At 44.2% G+C, this 22082-nt stretch overlaps 1 protein-coding gene across 1 annotated transcript in view; it reads left to right on the forward strand.

The window, feature by feature from the left end:
* LOC144497440 (monocarboxylate transporter 13) overlaps window positions 1–21710 on the forward strand; it is a 45595-nt gene extending 23885 nt beyond the window's left edge. The window contains exons 2-5 of the mRNA XM_078218714.1: window positions 10698–10964; window positions 11533–11676; window positions 18035–18829; window positions 21202–21710. Of these exons, the coding sequence (XP_078074840.1) occupies window positions 10715–10964; window positions 11533–11676; window positions 18035–18829; window positions 21202–21443 (1431 nt within the window). The 5' untranslated portion in view covers window positions 10698–10714 and the 3' untranslated portion in view covers window positions 21444–21710. The remainder of the gene's footprint in view (window positions 1–10697; window positions 10965–11532; window positions 11677–18034; window positions 18830–21201) is intronic.
* The last annotated feature ends 372 nt before the right edge of the window (window positions 21711–22082 follow it).

Consider the following 22082-nt stretch of genomic DNA (forward strand, 5'->3'; position numbering starts at 1 on the left):
CTGTTAAAGTAAAGGCCAAAAAAATACACACACTCGCTGACTAATTAAATAAATAAACAATTCAATTAATCCAATTAATCTCTTACCAGCACTGCTGCTTTTCAATCACCCCTCTCAGCTTGCTCCAGTGGATCAATGAGGGGGAACCTCCCAGGTAACTGACTTTTAAAGTTAAAATAAAAACCCTTCCCAGACTCCTTTGCTGCCCACTTCTAGTTTTCACATTAAACTTGAAAAACTGCTGTTAAAGTAAAGGCCAAAAAAATACACACACTAGCTGACTAATTAAATAAATAAACAATTCAATTAATCCAATTAATCTCTTACCAGCACTGCTGCTTTTCAATCACCCCTCTCAGCTTGCTCCAGTGGATCAATGAGGGGGAACCTCCCAGGTAACTGACTTTTAAAGTTAAAATAAAAACCCTTCCCAGACTCCTTTGCTGCCCACTTCTAGTTTTCACATTAAACTTGAAAAACTGCTGTTAAAGTAAAGGCCAAAAGAATACACACACTAGCTGACTAATTAAATAAATAAACAATTCAATTAATCCAATTAATCTCTTACCAGCACTGCTGCTTTTCAATCACCCCTCTCAGCTTGCTCCAGTGGATCAAAACCAACAACATGCTGCCAATGTAAGGCCCAAGATAAATATTGTGTTGTGAGCAATTAAAGTTTTGTAGTGTACTCCCAGAATTCTCCCATTCCAGGCAATGAGGCAAAATTTAAGTCAATGGATCAGAATTGTTGCTTCGAAATGGTGAAACAGAACAGACTCCTGACACAGGGATCTCATTACGATCGAGTTTCCTGACATGGGGATTCTCATTACGATTGAGCTTTCTGACAGAGGGATCTTATTACTATTGGGCTTTGTGACTAGCAGGGCGGACCTCGTTACTATCTACCTTCCTGACTTAGCAGTGGGGATATCTTCGCTGTTAACCCCTGCAGTGCAATTCTATCCTTGCAGTAAACTTTTAAAATTGAGACAAATGTTCTTCTTGGTGTCACATTTGCCACTATATGACCTGGTGAGTATGTCCAGCACTTCCCGTCTTGTGTCTCAGTCCCTGCATCAGCCATATTCTGCTTGTTTTATTTGCACTTTTTTGAGGATGTGTCCCTAATGTGCAGGAAAGATAGTTGGAGGAGCTGGAATTTAAATTTTCATTGAGTTTTGCTCTTTGTTTAGGGCTCAGTTGTTTACATTGATTTATTTTCACGTTCAAACGTATTCTAATTAGAGTAGCAGAGAATTCCTGCGTATTGAGTTCAGACAAATGACCGGACAACATCTGGAATGTGTTCCAAATTCATAGAATCATAGAAGAATCATAGAAACCCTGCAGTGCACAAGGAGGCCATTCGTCCCATTGAGTCTGCACCGACAACAATCCCACCGATGCCTTACCCCCGTAACGATGTGGAGATGCCGGCGTTGGACTGGGGTAAACACCGTATGAAGTCTCACAACACCAGGTTAAAGTCCAACAGGTTTATTTGGTAGCAAAATCCACTAGCTTGTGGAGCGCTGCCCCTTCGTCAGGTGAGTGGCAGTTCTATTCACAAACAGGGCATATAAAGACACCAACTCAATTTACAAAATAATGGTTGGAATGCGAGTCTTTACAGGTAATCAAGTCTTAAAGGTACAGACAATGTGAGTGGAGAGAGCGTTAAGCACAGGTTAAAGAGATGTGTATTGTCTCCGGACAGGACAGTTAGTGAGATTTTGCAAGCCCAGGCAAGTTGTGGGGGTTACAGATAGTGTGACATGAATCCAAGATCCCGGTTGAGGCCGTCCTCATGTGTGCGGAACTTGGCTATCAGTCTCTGCTCAGCGACTCTGCGTTGTCGTGTGTCGTGAAGGCCGCCTTGGAGAACGCTTACCCGAAGGTCAGAGGCCGAATGCCCTCAACCGGGATCTTGGGTTCATGTCACACTATCTGTAACCCCCTTTTTAATATGGTACATAGCAAATGGTCTGACGCATACATCTTGGTTTGGCAGGTCTGATATATGAACAGAGACTAAGTCGGTTAGGATTATATTCACTGGACTTTAGAAGAGTGAGAGGGGATCTCATAGAAATTCTATCAAGATCAGACAGGGTAGATTCAGAAAGAATGTTCCCAAGATGGGGGAGTCCAGAACTAGGGATAGGGGTAAACCTTTTAGAATTGAGGTGAGGAGAAATTTCTTCACCCAGAGAGTGGTGAATGTAAGTGTAGCGGGATCTTTCTTTTTACTCCACTTACAGGCCGGTATTTGGGGGTCTGCCGATAGCTGTGAGTGTCTCTCTCTTACAGGCCTTGAAATTTCAAAGGCCGGGGAATGCTGCACTGGGGCAAGTCCACAGGAGAGAGCGCTGAACCAGGCTCACCGTTTATACCTGACCGGTAACCTGATACTTATATCACACAACCATCCCAAAACCGCCACCAAGGCCTGAGTGATTCTCTCCCTTGTCGGTGGGACAACGGCCACCCTGCACCCACTCCACTCGAGTAGGTCTCCAAGAGAGAGAGAACAGAGAGACTCCGTCCTTTTTATCTCCTGACCAGCAGTCTCCCTTGAGTGAGCGGGTTCGAATCGCTCAGATCACCCTCGGTTCTAGACTCCGGATTTATGGTAAGGGATATTGAAACTGTGACCTCGCCAGAGTGCGCTGATGAGAGAATAAGAGGCAAGACGAACTCCAAACGAATTTCAAAACTTAGTGATTTATTTAACAATAGAATCAACCTTTCCAATACCCCACCACACATGAATAAAATTTATACTTTATACTATCATTATGGGAGTAAAATCTTACTTTACACAGTTCAAAACAAGATTACTGAACTTTAAACTTACAATGCATCACCCCTCCCCTTGCCTCAACCTCTATCCTATCCTCGGGAGCTTCACAAGGTTGGCTGGGATACTCACAATTCTAAAAGAGGCTCCTTTGTGGTGGGCTCGAATGTCTCAGTGCAGGTCGAAACTGGGCTGTTGTTGGTCTGCACCTCTGCACATCAGCTTGCGATTCTGGAAGAGAGCTCCTTCTTGCTTGTCTGGTTCTCTTGCTTGCGATTCTGGAAGAGAGCTCCTTCTTGCTTGTCTGCGTCTCTTGCTTATCTGCTTCTCTTGCTTGTCTGCCTGGGAGAGAGCTTGGTCCTGCTTGTCTGTGTCCCCGCTTGCGATTCTGGAAGAGAGCTTGGTCCTGCTTGTTTGACTCTCGGCTCAATTTAACAAAACCCTCCCTGACCCCAATAGGGGATTTTCAAGGACAATGGGGCTTTCGATCACCGGCAGTTTCAGTTTAATTTAGTCAAGTCCACACACAAAAGGCTGGAACTGCCTTGGCCCCCGTGGGTCGTTATTTCAATGTCTTCTTAGTGCAACTCTGGAACTTCCTGAACGGTATCCCATTAGTGGGATGGGTCTTCTTGTCTTCTGTGGATGGGCCGACAGGTTATGTTTGTCCTGCCGAGCCTTCTGGGAGGTTTTCATCAGCCAGCAGCCAGAGTTGGCCACTTTTAAACTGTCAGGTTTCTCCTGAGTCCTTTTAAAATATGGAGGATTGCCCTGAAACTTAGTGTGGAATTCACTGCCGCAGAAAGTAGTTGAGGCCAAAATGTTGTGTGATTTCAAGAAGAAACTAGATATAGCTCTTGGGGCTAAAGGGATCAAGGAGTATGGGGGGAAGGGGGGATCAAAGGATATTGAATTTGATGATCAGCCATGATGATAATGAATGACGGAGCAGGTTTGAAGGGCCGAATGGCCTCCTCCAGCTTCTAGTTTCTATGTTTATATATTTGCTTGTCCTGGAAATTTTGTCAGGTGGACTTTAAGAAAAAAATGGCTGGCGGAATCCGTTCTGGTATCTCTATACCATTCCCGTCGCCAGTGGTCTTGAACAGCGTGGGATAAGGGAGCGGGTCACAAGCTGGCATCCAGCTGTCCCAAAGTCATCCGCTCCATTGTGGAAGACAGCATTTCAGACACCATGAATGTTTCATGGAGGCAAACCAACACTGGAAGGCGACATGGTTCACATCAGCTCAAAGGTGCCATGAACCATGCGGAAGGATATATTGGCCTTGGAGGGAGTGCAGAGAAGGTTCACCAGGTTGATACCAGAGATGAGGGGTGTTGACTATGAGGAGAGACTGAGCAGATTGGGTTTGTATTCGTTGGAATTTAGAAGGCTGAGGGGGGATCTTATAGAGACCTATAAGATAATGAAGGGGCTGGATAGGGTAGAGGTGGCGAGATTCTTTCCACTTAGAAAGGAAGCTAGAACTAGAGGGCACAGCCTCAAAATAAAGGGGGGTCAGTTTAGGACAGAGTTGAGGAGGAACTTCTTCTCTCAGAGAGTGGTGAATCTCTGGAATTCTCTGCCCACTGAAGTGGTGGAGGCTACCTCGTTGAATATGTTTAAATCACGGATAGATGGATTCCTGATCGGTAAGGGAATTAGAGGTTATAGGGATCAGGCGGGTAAGTGGAACTGATCCACTTCAGATCAGCCATGATCTTATTGAATGGCGGGGCAGACTTGAGGGGCTTGATGGCCTACTCCTGCTCCTATTTCTTATGTTCTTCTGTTCTTAGATCCCTGGTTTGGAGCCAGGAACCAAATGACGATGAAGCTCAAAAGATATCTACAACTTGGCATGTCATGATGAAATGCTGTATGATAAGTTGTATTTGTTTCCAATAGAGTGATTGATGATAGGGGTTTGTTTTGAAAAGGTTGGTGGCCATTACATTTTTTTATTTATTAGTGTCACACGTAGGCTTACATTGGGCCCGATTTTACCATTGCGTTGTGCTCGTTTTTGGGCGCGAAAACTTGGTAAAGTCGGGCGTGAGGCGATTAGCGTGATCCGCGACCGCGCCCGTGCAGGTGCCCACTTTACCAAGGCCCAAAAATAGCCACGATCCGAACCACGTCCAAAATCCATGCATTTAAATTGAATTAATGGGCTGCCCGCCCAACTTTACCAACATTTCTCCCTTTACCATCGCGTTCGCGTGTCCCGATTTGGCGCGAACCAGACATGCTCGGCAAAGATCTGTTTGAGGCGTTCCAGCTTCTGAAGAGTAAATCCAGAGCTTCCAATTCTGATATCTATGGGGGCCATCGCTCCCGCTTTTTGCTCCCGTGCTGCTTTATCCGCTTTCTAACTCAGATCAGTGGTGGGGGAGGAGGGAGGCGGGCTAGATTATTCTCTGGTGGGGGGGAAGGGAGGAGGAGGCAGGTCAGATGTATCTCTGGTGGGGGGAGGGGGGAGGAGGGAGGGCCAGATCATTCTGTGGTGAGGGGGAAGAGGAGGGAGGCCTGATCGTTCTCTGGTGGGGGAGAGGGAGGTGGGAGGTGGGACAGATGTATCTCTGGTGGGGGGGAACGAGGGAGGCCTGATTATTCTCTGTTGGGGGGGGGGAAGGGAGGCCCTATCATTCTCTGGTGGGGGTGGGGGGGGAGATGGGTGAGGAGGGAGGCCAGATCATTCTCCGGTGGTTGGGGGTGGGTGGGGGAGGGAAGACCGATCATTCTTTGGTGGGGGGGAGGGAGGTGAGATGGATCTCTGGTGGGGGGTGGCGGGGGTGCTGGGGGGTCCGTTGCCACTCTGCGGGTGATCAGTGGGGGGGAAGGAGGCAGAGGGTCGCGATCTGTCTGGGTAGCGGGGGGGTGGGTGGATAAGGGGGACAATTATGTTGTAGGGGTAGGGCAATATCTGTGGGGGCTATCGCTCCCGCTTTTTGCTCCTGGGCCATTTTATCCGCTTTTTGCGGCCCGGGAGCAATTTGACAGGGGCGCGTTTTTCAAATTTTTTTTCACCACGCATGTGCAGTTCAAAGCTCCAATCGGAGCTGCAGCGTTTCGGGCACTATAAGCCCCACCCACAGTGCGATTCAGACCCGCGATTTTTTTATCAGGCTAAGTGCGTATGGGAGCGCCTGAGAACAGATTTCCAAGTCGGATCTGAATTGCGTCCAGATTCAGCATTCAAAATGGTAAAATTGGGTCCATTAACACTGCAATCAAGTTAATTGAACAACATTGTAAAAATAGAAACTTTGTCAAATGCATTAAAGCACATTATCCATTGTATAAAGTGCTGTTTTCCATTGCATGTTGAAATTCAGATTGAACCATGTCAGTTGTCCCTTCTGCTTTCATGGTTTCATTGTTTCACCATCTACTTGACTGTTTCAAAGCTTAAATAGATGACTGAGCTTCTGGCTGACTTCAAAGGTTTTAACATATTCAGCTTTGGAAGCTTTGTTGTCAGAGTTGTTGAATGGAATCTCATTATGAATGATTGCTTGACTTCCAAATCCACTAAAGGATTTGGCTTGCAGGAGTTGCTTGTACAGTTGTGCAAAGGGATCTCATTATGGATGGTTGGCTGACTTTCAAACCCACCAGTAGATTCAGCTCAGCAGGGTCTATTGACACAGTTGACAAGAGGACTGTGAGCTGGTGTGTTCTGTATATTGTGGCTAGTGTATGAAGGGTTATGGAAGGGATGTGGTGGTGAGGGACAGCAATATATATGGGAGCATTGAGGGAAGAGTTGGGGCATGAGACGGTTAAGGAGGTGTGTTAGGAGGCCTCACACATCTCCAGAAGTTGATCAATATCCCAGCAAGTGGAGGGGGCCCTTTTAACCTTGCTGCCTCTACATTGACCCTACATTGACATTGACTCTATGCCGGCCTCAGACTTGCTGCAGTGGGTGGCAGCCCTGACTCCAGTCTATCCCCACTACCCCACCAGGTGGAACAGTTGGTCAGCAGGTAGGATTGCAGTGTCACGCATGGCTGGACAACCAATTCCTGGCCTTGAAGATGAGAATCTGGTGCAGCACGTGGAGGATTTCCTCTGAGGATTGTGAATCTTTGGAGTTTTCTTTCCCAGGGAACTGTGGAGGCTGATTCATTGAATATATTCAAGAAAAATTAGTTTATTAAATTACAGGAAAGTTAAAGGGGAGCAGACTGGAAAATGGAGATGCAACCAAGATTCCATGCTGGAACAGGCTTAAGAACCTACTCTTGCTCGTAGATAACAATTATTTCTGTAGTGCTGATGATCATAGAATCCCTACAGTGCAGAAGGAGGCCGTTCGGGCCATCGAGCCTGCACCGGCAACAATCCCACCCAGGCCCTATCCCTGTAACCCCACATATTTACCCTGCTAGCCCCACTGACACTAAGAAGCAATTTTCCATGGCCAATCAACCTAACCTGCACATCTTTGGTCTATGGGAGGAAACCAGGACATCTGGAGGAAATCCACGCAGACACGGGGAGAATGTGCAAACTCCACACAGTCACCTGAGGCTGGAATCAAACCTGGGTCCCTGCGAGGCAAGAGTGCTAACCACTGTGCCACCGCGCTGCCCATGTGAAAAGACTGCATGGACCAATAATGCTGACCCTGCTTCACTGGTTTGTACAAAGGTCGGTGGGAACCTAGTGACCCTATTACAGTTTTTAGCCACCTTGGATTCCTGCAGCTCGTGAAAGGTAAAAATAGTTTGCTGTGTGTTGAAATCAGCTGTTTTATGGATGTGCACTAGCTCTGACTTGGTGCACTGGATCCTGATTTCAGCCAGAAGTCTGACATTCCCAATGAACTAGCACAAGCCGTGAGCTGTTAACGGGGTTGCCCGCAATGGGAAAATACGTACTTTGAAACTGGCTTTGGGGAGATGAGATTACACCAGTGATTCTGACCTGCAAACAATAGAGGGAAATAGAGTTCAGTGAAATCAGTAATGTAGAGTAAGTACTAGGAGTTGTTATCTGTCAATTAACTCGGCATATCTTTCTTGCGATTTGTCCTTTGCTCCGCCCTTTAGCTTTGGCCCACACTTCCCCTCGGAGGCTTAGTCTGAGTGGTGATCATAAACAGAACATCTATCGGAACCGATTCATCAGATATCGACAGACTTGGAACAGAGCCACTTGCTATATAAGAAGTTTCTGATCGACCCGACAAACATCTGGATGTAATTTTTAATGATTTCTCTCTTTGTCATGGTGATTCTGACAATGCTGGTGTGAGTCCCGCCGTAGTTGACAGCAGCTCTCACCCCCGAGAAGGTTGACACTCCGTACACCGAGAAGTGCTGCAGTCGAGAGATGCAGTCTTTCAGATGAGACATTAAAGCAAGTCTGCAGCCTCGTGTCGATGTGGACGATCCCATAGCATTACTTAAAGAAAGAGCAGGGAAGCTCTCCCCGGTGTACCTGCCGGTCCTTATCCCTCAACAAACGTGGCTAAAACAGATCATCTGGTCATCTAATCATGTTGTTTTTTGTGAGACCTTGTTATCTAAAAATTGGTTGTTGTGTTTCCTGCTTTAAGATAGTGATGACACTTCAAAAGAATATTTAATTGACTGTAAAATGGTTTGAGATGGTCTGGAGGAAAGACTTGGTCAAAAATGCAAATCAGTCTTTCTTTCTTCCATAGAAGGCATTCTGCTTGAATGAAACTCGGTCAATTAATCAGCAAGGACTTGTTTAACTATCAAAATCTTTCAACTTGAACTTGTGCAACAGGTAAGGTGACACTACACTGCACAGGGCAGTGACTAATTAAAGCTAGGTGCACTTTGGACTTACTATTTGGTAGGTTTGGGAAATGTGATTTTAGAAGGTGGGGTTTAATAGCATTGTTGCTGATATGATTCACCTATTTCAACATTTGATTAACAATCAGTGTAAGGTTTGACTTGCGAAGAATCTCTCCTATTTTCTCACCATGCCCCCACTGCTTGGTCTTATCTTCAACCCTTTGTCTAAAGCAGTTCATTCCACAAGAGGCAACTGGGGGAATGAATGGTAACTGTATTTATTATTGTTTGAGTGCTAATACTGGGAATTGTTTTTGGGCTGTCAGATTCTCCAGTGTTTGAGTTACCTGCACAGTTACGTTATTTAGTAAAAAGCAAAGGATTACAATTACTGGTAATAGTGGACAGGTGCTTTTATGCATTTCTAAGGAAAAACACGGCATCAGTGCTTGCATTTGAAGTACGCCACATGTTTGTCCACTGTTATCAGCAATGGTGATTTGATGGTGGCTTTTAGTATTTTTATAATTTACTTCAGTTATTTTTTAGTATTTTAGTATTTTTATAAGGAATTGGGCGGCACGGTAGCACAGTGGTCAGCACTGCTGCTTCACAGCTCCAGGGACCTGGGTTCGAATCCCGGCTCGGGTCACTGTCTGTGTGGAGTTTGCACATTCTCCCTGTGTCTGCATGGGTTTCCTCCGGGTGCTCCGGTTTCCTCCACACAATCCAAAGCTGTGCGGGCTAGGTTGATTGGCTATTCTAAATTGCCCTTAGTGTCCCGGGATGCATAGGTTAGAGGGATTAGTGGGTAAATATGTTGGGATATGGGGAAGGGGCCTGGGTGGGATTGTGGTTGGTGCAGATTCGATGGGCCGAATGGCCTCTTTCTGCGCTGAATTGGTAGGGTAAACCGTGAGACACCTTTTGTTGCTGTTGGGGGAGTCCAGACAAGGTGCACAAGCTTGAAATCAGCGTTAGGCCATTCGGGAGAGCAATGAGGAAACTCCTCTTTGCATTAAGAGTGGGAGTAGTGAAGAAACCCCCTCACACAATGTTAATCATTTTAGATCTATGTATTATTTACTGGTTAAGGGTTTTGAAGGATATGGACCAAAGGTGAATAAATGGATGGAGTTGCGATACAGATCAGACAAGATCTCATTGAATTGCAGAATAGGCTGGAAGGCCCGAATGGCCTACACCTACTCTTATGTCCTGCGTAGAGAGTGGGTTGAAACAAAAGTGGGGTGTGCTGACATGATCACCTTGCCTGTTCTTGCTTCTTTCTACCCTGCGTTTGAAGGAGTTGGGAACTAACTTCCTACATATGGTATCTGGATTGGTGAACATCTCCAAGAGTGTGAAGCTCTTCTTAAAGGAGGGCTTCATCAGGAAAATCAGTTGCGCTTTTCTGCCTGCTGCCCTTGCCTGGTGTCTAGTGGGCATAGCTGGCACCAGTCTGGGAATGTTAGCGCTGACCTGAACTGAAACTGTAAGAGATGCCATTGGGTGAACTGGTGGAAGTAGTCAGCGAGACCACTTGTTTTCTGCACACCATGTTTTGTGGGGCCGTATTCTGCTGCTGGGCATCTGAATCGTGCTTTTAAAGATTGACACTGTTGTGGCACAGAAATGGGAAAAGGGGTGGGGGGTGGAGTTAATGGTATTCTTCAGCGTGGAGGTGGGTGGTATTCTTCAGCGTGGGGGTTGGTGTATTCTTCAGCGTGGGGGTGGGTGGTATTCGTCAGCACGGGGGTGGGTGGTATTCGTCAGCACACACACAGTTTCTGCTCCTGATTTACACCAGAGTGGCAACACAAGTGTTTAAACTAACCGATCCCAAAAAAAGCTTGCTTAAATCTGTTTGGCAAATGGCGTAACCTTCCATTTTAACAATGACCGAATTGACATTAGGGAAATTCAGGGTGAATATTACATCAATTAATTATAAAACAAAACATGAATGTTGAAAATGAGGAAAAATACAAATTGCTGGTAATGAACAGGTCTGGCAGCGTCAAGCCGAGATGTATGTCTTGGGTGGTGCTGCATCAAAGTCAACTCAACAGGAGTGAATGATTGCCTTACACATGTTTTTTATTAGATTCAAAGGAAACTGCAATGCCAAAGGAACTTGGGGCTGCTGACTCTGCTACTGAGGAGCCCGATGACACCCCCCCCGCTCCGAAATACACAGACGGTGGATACGGATGGGTTGTATTAGCATCATGCTTTGTTATAACCGGGCTGGCGACCTCTTTTGTGAAAACATTTGGAATCTTTTTCCTTGACATACAGGAGTACTTTGGCGTACTTGCCTTTAAGGTTTCCTGGATCACTGCCATCACCGTGGCAGTGTTTCATGTGGGTTGTAAGTATCAGTCACTGATCTTGATAATGTCACTTTCCAAATGTAACCCCACCCACATTTCATTAATCTTAGACTGTTTACAACACAGAAAGATGCCATTTGCCTATTGTTTTGGTGCCATCTCTCTGCGAGAGAAACTCAGCTAGTCATCCCCCTTCCTGCTCAATTTCTAGGCCAGCCTAGATTGCGTGCATTTTTGCCTCCAAGTTGATGCATCCAATTTTAAAACAAAAATTAGAGCTGTATGTGCAGGAAAATCTGCACATGTGTGACCATGATCTCAAAATACTTTGGTGTTTTTTAATATGTTTTTCCAATAGGTGGGGACTAACTAGGAGAATGAGATTAGGCTTGGTGGCTAATGTGGAGAAAGGAGATTAGCATGACTCAATGGTCAAACAACCCATTCTATGATGCTTATTTCATGTTTGATTACCTTAATTCACACCAATTCAGTCAAGTTGTTTGTGGGTTATGTTAAACTTTGTTATTAAATCTAATATCAATCAAAATGAATGCTTCAGAATCGAGATTGCTATTTTGCTGCGTTTCTTTGTTGTTCCTGCAGCCCCATTGGCCAGTGCTCTCAGTCTCCTGCTGTCTCACAGAGCTGTCATCATCATCGGTGGAATATTGTCCTCGCTCGGACTGCTGCTTGGATCCTTCGGCTTCAGTTTGTTGGCAATGTATCTCACAACAGGCTTTCTCATAGGTAAATGAGTGAGTGAGTTAAAGTTACACTGATGAGTACACATGTGGATCTGGAGAGTGAAATTCTGGAGCCATTCAGACGACCGATGGAAAGCGGTCAACTTTAACCTTTCCATGATCTTCACATTATCTAGACCCCTTCATCCACAGATTCGTAATAACTTAGTACTGTTTTTTATTCATTCATGGGACATGGGCATCACTGGCTGGTCAGCATTTATTACCCATCCCTAGTTGCCCTTGAAAATGAATGGCTTGCTAGGCCATTTCAGAGAGCAGTTGAGAATCAACCACATTGCTGTGGCTCTGGAGTCACATGTAGGCCAGACCGGGTAAGGACGGCAGATTTCCTTCCCTAAAGGACATTAGTGAACCAGATGGGTTTTTCTGACAATCGACCATGGTTTCATGGTCGTCAGTAGATTCTTAATTCCAGATTTATTTTTAACGAATTCAAATTCCACCAACTGCTGTAGCGGGATTTGAACCTGGGTACCCAGAACATTAGCTGAGTTTCTGGGATTAATAGTCTAGCGATAATACCATGGGTTGTAATTATTAAAGTTTATCTTAATTAACTTCAAGTGGACTAATATTCCAATGATTTTGATGAGTAGCATTTTAGTTGAGTGGATTGTAGTTCAGTTTATATCCATTTATCCGACCTCAATTAACTTCCGGGTAGCATGTTGTGTAGCATACAAAGATGACTTGATCACTCTAGTTAATCATTGAAAGATGTACTGCCAAGTATTTTAGACAGCTGCTGGTATGGTTTAGCAAAATTAAATGGAACTTGTTCTTTTAGACATAATATAAAATCGACTAAACCTGAGGTGTATAAGCACAAGACATGGAGAGAATGCCAAACTATACAAATCTTTGGTTAGTTTGCGGCTAGAATGTTGTTTATTGTTTTGGGTGTCTTTATTTTAAACCAATGCAATGGAGAAGATGCAGAGGAAATTCACTGATTCTGAGTGAGCGGCTTTACTAATCAGGACAAGAGAAAGTTGGGGAAACCGACTCCAAGGATTGTGTCACAATGATGTGACGTGTGCATGTGTGATATTAGTCTTTCATTTCATTGGCTGGGCAAATAGAAACTGTTTTAAAAGGACTTTTGAAACAGCAAGCAAAGACACTGACTTAAGATGGCTACCAGGCCACCTAACATCTGGTATTACAAGCTGACCAGTTTCTGGAGTTCCAATGTCAATTACAATTATGACCTGCAAAGACAACGTTCTATGGAATTTCACACCCGCTTTGCGAACCTCCAGGTCGTCCCTTTACTCTGAGGCTGTGCCCTCGGATCGCAGTCTCTCCTACTCATGGAAACATCTTCCCCACTTTCACTCTCTCCAGGCCTTTCAGTATTCTGTAAGTTTCAGTGAGATCCCCCCTCATCCTTCTAAACCGCATTGAGTACAGACCCAGAGTCCTCAAACGCTCCTCATACGTCAAGTTTTTCATTCCCGGGATCATTCTTGTGGAACCTCTTCTGGACCCTCTCCAAGGCCAGCACATCTTCCTTTAGATATGGGGCCCAAAATTGTTCACAATATTCCAAATGTAGTCTGACCAGAGCCTGGTAAAGCCTCAGCAGTACATCCTTGCTTTTGTATCCTAGTCCTCTCAAAATGAATGCTAGCATTGCATTTGCCTTCCTAACTACCAACTCAACTTGCAAATTAACCTAAAGAGAATCCTGAACTAGGACTCCCAAGTCCCTTTGCGTTTCTGATTTCTGAATTCTCTCCCCATTTAGAAAATAGTCCATGCCTCTATTCTTCCTACCTCACAGTTTCCCACATTGTATTCCATCTGCCACTTCTTTGCCCGCTGTCCTAACCTTTCCAAGCCCTTCTGCATCCTCCCCGCTTCCTTCAATACTATCTGTCCCTCCGTCTGTCTTTGTATCATCTGCAAACTTAGTCACAATGCCCTAAGTTCCTTCATCTAGATCATTGATATATAAAATGAAGAATTGTGGTCCCAACACTGACCCCTGCGGAACTCCACAAGTCACCGGCTGCCATCCTGAAAAGGATCCCTTTATCCCCACTCTCTGCCTTCTGCCAGTCAGCCAATCTTTAGTGGTTCAAGTCCCAGTATCTTGAGCGTATTGGACCTCATCAAAATGGTGTATGGTATTTGCCCTTCGCGCTTTGCCCTTTGTGTGCCCAAATATAGATGCTTCTCATTTTCTGAGTGCCTTACTAGGCTGTGGTGAAGCAGAATCTATAACATATATTTAAAGGGAAGACATTTGCAAAAATGAGGATTAAGAATGTGGGAAATATACCAAATGGAAAGCTCTTATAGAGCGAGCATAGGCACAAATGGGCTGATTGACCTCTTTGTGTTGCTCAGTTCTGTAAATGGCTGGAGTTTGAGGGAAAAGTACCCGTCTTTCCACATTATTTACTCTTCCAAACAATTTCTTCATTAATGCCATTGCAGTTTTATTTCTTTACACATGTCCACTTTTCCAATGAAGTTAGCAAAAACAGAAAAAGTTAGACTTGAGTGATAGATTGGTTGTGTCAAATGCAATCGGCAACAAGATGGCAAAAGGCCATTGTCAACCCAGTCTCCACTGACTCCTATCACAAAAAATAGCCACAAACTATTTGCCTACTTAATAGACACAAGTTAATAGTTGATTTTATCTGAAGTATTTTTAATTTTCCTTTTTCCTTTCATAAGAACATAAGAATTAGGAGCAGGAGTAGGCTATCTGGCCGTTTGAGTCTGCTCCGCCAGTCAATAAGATCATGGCTGGTCTTTTCATGGACTCAGCTCCACTTACCTGCCAGCTCACCATAACCCTTAATTCCTTTACTGTTCAAAAATCTATCTACCTTTGCCTTAAAAACATTCAACGAGGTAGCCTCAACTGCTTCGTTCCACACATTCGCAAGCCTTTCCTTCCTCTTTCTCACTTTCTTTATCCCTGTTTCATTTGAGTTTCCTTTTTGGTTCTTATCTTTTCAATTATACGGTTTAAATAAATGGAAACATGAGGAGAGGATTTCCTGAATTTGCTATTTATGGTGAATTTATTTTATACATTTTATTTTAAATTTAAGCATTTATAGCTTAATAAGAGCGAAGAAAACACATTTTCCCTCAGTTGCTTTTCAGATCTTACAAGGTGCATATGGAAAAGCAGTTGAATCACTTTCCCATGGAGTCCATGCACACTTTCTGATCAGTCTGTCATGTGAATTCTTGTCAAAAGCATTGCTAAAAACCATGTAGACGACATCAAAAACGCTATTCTCATTCACCGTTTTAGAAAATGCTCATTTGTTCATGGGACATCGACTGCGCTGGCCAGCTTTTCTTTTCCCTTCCTAATTGCCCTTGAGAAGGTGGTGATGAGCTGCCTTCTTGAATCGCTGCAGTTCATATAGTGTAGTTACACCCACAGTGGTGTTAGGGAGCGATTTCCAGGATTTTGACCCAGTGACAGTGAAGGAACGCTGATATATTTCCAGGTGAGGGCAGTGAGTGACTTGGAGAGAAACTTCCCATGAGTCTGCTGCCCTTGTTGCAGGGTTAGAATGTGCCATCGAAGGAGCCTTGGTGAGTTGCTGTCGTGTATCTTGTAGATGGTATATACTGCTGCCACTGTGCATCCATGATGGAGGAAGTAAATGTTGAAGATGGTGGAAGAGGTACCAAGCAAGTGGGCTGCTTTGTTCTGGATGGTGTCAGGTTCTTGAGTGTCATTGGAGCTGCACTCATCCAGGAAAGTGGAGAGTATTCCATCACACTCCTGACTTGTGTCTTGTAGATGGTGGACAGGGTTTTGGGAGTCAGGAGGCAAATAACTCACTGCTGAATTCCTAGCCTCTGACCTATCTCTTGTAGTGGAGATGCGGCGTTGGACTGGGGTGAACACAGTAAGAGTTTTAACAACACCAGGTTAAAGTCCAACAGGTTTATTTGGTAGCAAATACCATTAGCTTTCGGAGCGCTGCTCCTTCGTCAGATGGAGTGGAAATGTGCTCTCAAACAGGGCACAGAGACACAAAATCAAGTTACAGAATATTGATTAGAATGCGAATCCCTACAACCAACCAGATCTTAAAGATACAGACAATGTGGGTGGAGGGAGCATTAAGCACAGGTTAAAGAGATGTGTATTGTCTCCAGACAGGACAGCTGTCTGGAGACAATACACTGGGTGTCCTGCCTGGAGACAATACACATCTCTTTAACCTGTGCTTAATGCTCCCTCCACCCACATTGTCTGTATCTTTAAGATCTGGTTGGCTGTAGGGATTCGCATTCTAATCAGTATTCTGTGACTTGATTTTGTGTCTCTGTGCCCTGTTTGAGAGCACATTTCCACTCCATCTGACGAAGGAGCCGCGCTCCAAAAGCTAATGGTATTTGCTACCAAATAAACCTGTTGGACTTTAACCTGGTGTTGTTAAAACTCTTACTATCTCTTGTAGCCATAGTATTTATACAGCTGGTCCAGTTCAGTTTCTGGTCAATAGTAATCCCTCAGGATGCTGCTAGTGGGGGATTCAGTGATGGTAATACCATTTAATGCCAAGTGGAGATGGCTAGATTTTCATGTTGATGATGGTCATTTTCTGGCGCTTGTGTGGTGCGAACTTTACTCGCCACTTGTCACCCCAAGCCTGAATGTTGTTGAGGTTTTGCTATATCTGGACATGGACTGCTTCAGTATCTGAGGAGTCATAAATGGTGCTGAACACTGCAATCATCAGTGAAGGCCCTCACTTCTGACTTGGGGCACTATCCTGAGAATCCCCTGCAGTGATCCCCTGGGATTGAGATGATTGATCTCCAACAACCACAACCATCTTCCTTTTGTGGCAGGTATGACTCCAACCAGTGGAGATTTTTCCCCTGATTCCCAATTTTGCGAGGAGTTCTTGATACCACACTTGGCCAAATGCTGCCTTGATGTCAATGGCAGACACTCTCACCTCATGTCTTTGTTCAGCTCTTTAGTCTATGTTTGGACCAAGGCTATAATGAGGTCAGGATCTGGTGGGACATAACTAGCACGTCAATGATCTGGCTATTGCTGACAGCGTTGCTGACTACACTTTCAATCACCTTCCTTGTTACCTCCTTAAAAAATTCATTCCAGTTAGTCAGCCATAACCTTCCTTTTACAATTCCATGCCTACTGTTCTTGATTAATCTCTACCTTTTCTAAGTGGCAACTTATATTGTCCCTCAGACTTGTTTCTAGCCACTCACCCACCATTGAGGTTAGGTTGACTGGCTTGTAATTACTCAGTGTACCCCTTCCTCCATTTTTAAACAGCGATGCAATGTTGGCAGTCCTCTAGTCTTTTGGAACCATGCGCATAGTCAGTGAAGATTCTATACTATTTCCTCCCTTTTATCTCTTATAGTCTGGACTATGTTCATCCAGGCCTGGCAATTTAAACACAAGATGCTGATCATAATATTTACTCTCTCATTACGTTAATGCTACTCAATATTTTACACTTGTCCTTAACTACAATGATTGTGTTGTCCCGCTCTTTTGTGAAGGCAGACAAAATGTATTAATTGAGAAATCATGCCCACGTTTTCCTCATCGAACAAGTTGCCTTTTTGATTATACTCTGGGTCCTAAACATTTTAAAGTAAAAAGTTTATTTATTAGTCACAAGTAGGCTTACGTTAACACGGTAATAAAGTTACTGTGAAAATCCCCTAATCACCACACTCCGGCGCCTGTTCGGGTTACACTGAGGGAGAATTTAGCATGGCCAAATTCTCCCTCAGAATTTGTCTTTCAGACTGTGGGAGGTAACCGGAACACCCGGAGGAAACCCACGCAGACATGGGGAGAATGCACAGACACCGACCCAAGCCGGGAATCGAACCCGGGGTCTCTGGATCAGTGAGGCAGCGGTGCTAACCACTGTGCCGCCCCGTATTTATATTACACATCTTGAAGTTTTCCTTGAAATTAACTGTCAATATCTTTCCATGCCCTTTGTTTGCTCTCTTAATTTTCATTTTAATTTCATCACTGCATTTTCCACACTAGGCTTTCTGCTTAAATAAGGAGGTATGAGTCCAAATAAGATGAATGATGTGCTCATGTAGGGACTGTCAGGAAGCCCTGCACAAGATACAGCAGTGAAAAAAGCTCAATGCTTCAAGGAGCAGTTGGATGCCGAGATGGGATGATCGTAGGATTTCTCTGAATAGATGAGTTGTGATCAATTCTTCTTCCCAAATTTTATGTCGTACCATTTTGAAATGCTTTTTCCTGTGAGGTTCATATCTTTTTCAACTCTGTACGATATTCTAAAACATATATTTCTGTTTCTATTTTCCTTCAGGTTTGGGTAATGGATTTGCTTGGATCCCGTCAGTAAGCCTAGTCACCCAGTACTTCCGAGAACGGAGGCCATTGGCCAACGCCATTGCCAGCTGTGGAGAATGTGTCTTCACCTTCATCTTCACACCTTTCTTCCAATGGCTCGTCGATCAGATGTCATGGCGACAAGCAATGATGATCATTGCTGGTATCCAGCTGAACCTCTGTGTCTGTGGAGCCCTGATGAGACCGTATCAGCCGCCCAAGAAACGTCGTCTGAATTCTCCATCATCATCCAGGGAAGACCTGAGTGACACAAGTCCAGTTCAGAAGAAGAACCTTGCTCAATTTTTTGATTTACACCTTCTGAAACAACCAAAGTTTATTTGTATGATCTTCTTTGGTTTTTTCTCTGTGGTGGGCTTCTTCGTCCCTACCATCTATTTAATTCCCCATGCTCAAAACATTGGGATTGAGGATTTTCAAGCAGCTTTATTGATGTCCTACTGGTCGGCAGGGGACCTCTTTGGGCGACTTGGCTGTGGTTGGTTAGCTAACTTGCGCCTGATGAAATCAATCCGCCTTACAGCAATATTGAGTACGATTTTAAGCATAGCTCTCATGCTCTTGCCTGTAGCTAAGAGTTACACCCTCCTTGTCATCTTCAGCTGTATTTGTGGGTTCTTCTTCGGGACCATGTTGGCCATCATTGTCACAGTCCTGACAGATGTGATGGGAGTTGAGAAACTGGACAATGTGCTTGGGCTGATTATGTTCTTCAGGACTATTGGATGCCTGATTGGACCGCCCCTGGCAGGTAATGCCCTTTACTAGTAACCGTCAGATTGCCTTTACTTTGCACAGGTGCTATATCTGAGATGACAGAAAGTGAAGTAGGGTGATAGGGATTCGCCTCCTCTTGCAGAATCTTGATGCCGCTGCAGCAAGTAGGTACAACTGTCCCAGTGTAGAATTTGTGACATTGTGAGGATTATGCAGCTGGCTTTCACCTGACTCTTGATATTTGTCTCATTATTTCAGGCAACATTGATCCACTTCTCAGATGGTGGCACAGTGGTTAGCACTGCTGCCTCACAGCTCCAGGGACTCGGGTTCGTATCTGGCCTTGGGTGACTGCCTGTGTGGAGTTATTCCCCCCGTGACTGTGTGGGTTTCCTCTGGGTGCTCCGGTTTCCTCCCACGTTCCAAAGATGTGCAGGTTAGGTGGATTGGCCATGCTAAATTTCCCCTTGGTGTGTAGGTTAGGGGGATAGCGCAGCGGGGTGAGCCTGGGTAAGATAATCTGCCAGAGAGTCAGTGCAGACTCGATGGGCCGAATGGCCTCTTCTGTATTGTAAAGGTTTTATGATTCTATGACAAAGTGCCCTTCACTTGACCTCACTGGTTAATATGAGTGACTAACTTTGAAAGGGGCAAAGTCCTCCCCGATGCAAAGAAAGGACAGTCAAGGTTGTGATTGGGTTCCTTATTGGGAGAGCAAATATAGTGTTTTGCTGTAGTTATTTAATGCTCTGTTGGTACTGGGTGGCAAAATAGCAAAAGATGTTGCATTCGAAACGTTCGACGCAAATTACACCAACAATACATTTCTTATTGTAGGGGCGAGATTTTCATTTTTGTGCCTGTTAGAAATGTACCAACTAGAGACCTATCATTTTATCTTTCTTGGCCAGCTAGTCCCTAGAATAATGATCTGTTGAGTTCTTGGGCATCTGGCTGCAGTGAATCTGTATCCTTTGTGGTGTTGGGCCCAAAATGAAAAGGAATTTAAGAAGCTGCTTATTGCATTTTAGAAAGTATTTCCTCTTCAGGAGAAATGCTAGTGATTAAAATACATACAGTGGGTGAACCTGTATCATTGACCAAGTCAGTCAGAAGAAAGATGTTGGGAATGGATGTGGTCATCAGAGTCCAGTATGAAAATTCTCGCCCACAGAGGACAACCCTGGGTAACTCTGGAATTTCATGTTTCCTGTCATGATGATCCCACCTCCTACGGTCAGTGGGATGACCGGGGCAGCCTGGAGACTAACAATGGGCCTGAGTCAGAGGCCTGCCAAAAAGAATCCTATGGAGATTATTTTGAGAGAATTCAGTCACCTTGATTTCTGAATAACCAAGTCCAGCTCGCCTGTTGACAATGTAGATTGTTACATAGGTGACAAAGATATTGATCTGCTACCAAGGTGCTAAACAACAGATTTTAGACTGGATTTATCCTTCCGTGCAATCATTTTCTCTTCCACAAATAATCCTTTAAGTGGGGTAATAAAGGTTCCTTGTTGCATGCGTATTAACTATAATTTAGGGATGGACATTTTATCCAGAAAAAAACATTTGGTTTGATTTATTATTGTCACATGTACTGAGATAGTGAAAAGTATTGTTTTGTGTGCTATCCATACAAATCATACCATACGTAGCTTGCAAAGAGTTGCCAAACATGAACCAATATTGGAGCTTTGGCAACACTTCATCCCTGTTGCCATCAGACATTTGAATGGACCTACCTTGCACTAAGTTGATCTTTCTCTACGCCCTAGCGATGACTGTAACACTACATTCTACACTATGTCCTTCTCTATGAATGGTATGCATTGTCTGTATAGTGCGCAAGAAACAGTACTTTTCACTATACTAATACATGTGACAATAATAAATCAAATAAAAAACTTTAGGCTGCCTTGACCATTAGCTCTGAAATTCCCTAAACGTCTCCAGCCCTACCTTGGTCTAGTTTGAAGAAGCAGTTTAAGATTTACATCTTTAAAGAAGCTTTTGATCACCTAACATAATAACTTCTGTGATTTGATTATGGGGTTTTGTCTAATAATACTTTGGTGAAGCAATTTGGGATGTTAAGGGATGATTAAATACAGGTTGTTGTGATAAACGTAGAGATTTTTGTTTAGATGAGTGTAATAGTGAGAGGAGGTCTTTGACAGAATTTGATTCTGATCTCAATTACAGAAGTTTAAAGTTTATTTATTAGTGTCACAAGTAGGCTTGCATTAACACTGCAATGAAGTTACTGTGAAAATCCCCTAACTGCCACACTCCGGCGCCTGTTCAGGTTATCAATGGCATAACATTTCCTGCTATACCTGGCAAAGCAAGCAATGGTTTATTTCAGACTGGGAATGACTGTGTGTCTCTCTGTTGTTGCAGGGTTTCTGGTGGACATTACAGGAGACTATGGCATTGGGTTCTATGTTGCTGGAGGAGGGCTGCTTATTTCAGCTTGCTTCCTCGTCCTTGGTGACTACCTCTTGAGTCATGAGCAGAACTCCAGCCAGGACACACAGAAGGAGATGGAAACGTTTATTTCTCAATGCCAACCTCGGGAAGAGGCAGAGGGAAAACTTGGCGCCGACGGAACAACAGATCCAATGAATCAAGTGTTTGAATGAATGAAGATCACGTAATGTTTAAAGTTTTACTTAGGATGAATCCGTCCATTTGGGGATCTTGCTGGCATGGAGGCTCAGTCGGACATTCCTTGTGTTAGCACACAAAAGGATGCAAGCTCAACATGCAATGAAATATGTTGAAACTCAGACACTACTGTGTGTCACAGGTCTTCAGTGAGTGCCAGGCAGGGCGATTGAAGACTACTTGTTTAACAATTTCACTAAATGCACCATTAAAACAATATATAATTTATTTTTAAAAAATAACATTTTGGGTGGGATGTTTTTTATTCCTGCTGACTTATTTAAGTAGGCCTGTGAACAATCTCCCTGCAATCATGTTACAGTTTTTAAAAATGTGGAGATGCCGGCGTTGGACTGGGGTGAACACAGTAAGAAGTCTCACACCACCAGGTTAAAGTCCAACAGGTTTATTTGGTAGCAAATACCATAAGCTTTCAGAGTACTGCTCCTTCGTCAGATGGAGTGGAAATGTGCTCTCAAACAGTGCAAACAGACACAAAATCAAGTTGCAGAATACTGATTAGAATGCGAATCCCTACAGCCAGCCAGGTCTTAAAGATACAGACAATGTGGGTGGAGGGAGCATTAAACACAGGTTAAGGAGATGTGTATTGT

The sequence above is a fragment of the Mustelus asterias genome, chromosome 8 (genome assembly GCF_964213995.1).
Source record: "Mustelus asterias chromosome 8, sMusAst1.hap1.1, whole genome shotgun sequence".
Classification (NCBI taxonomy): domain Eukaryota; kingdom Metazoa; phylum Chordata; class Chondrichthyes; order Carcharhiniformes; family Triakidae; genus Mustelus; species Mustelus asterias.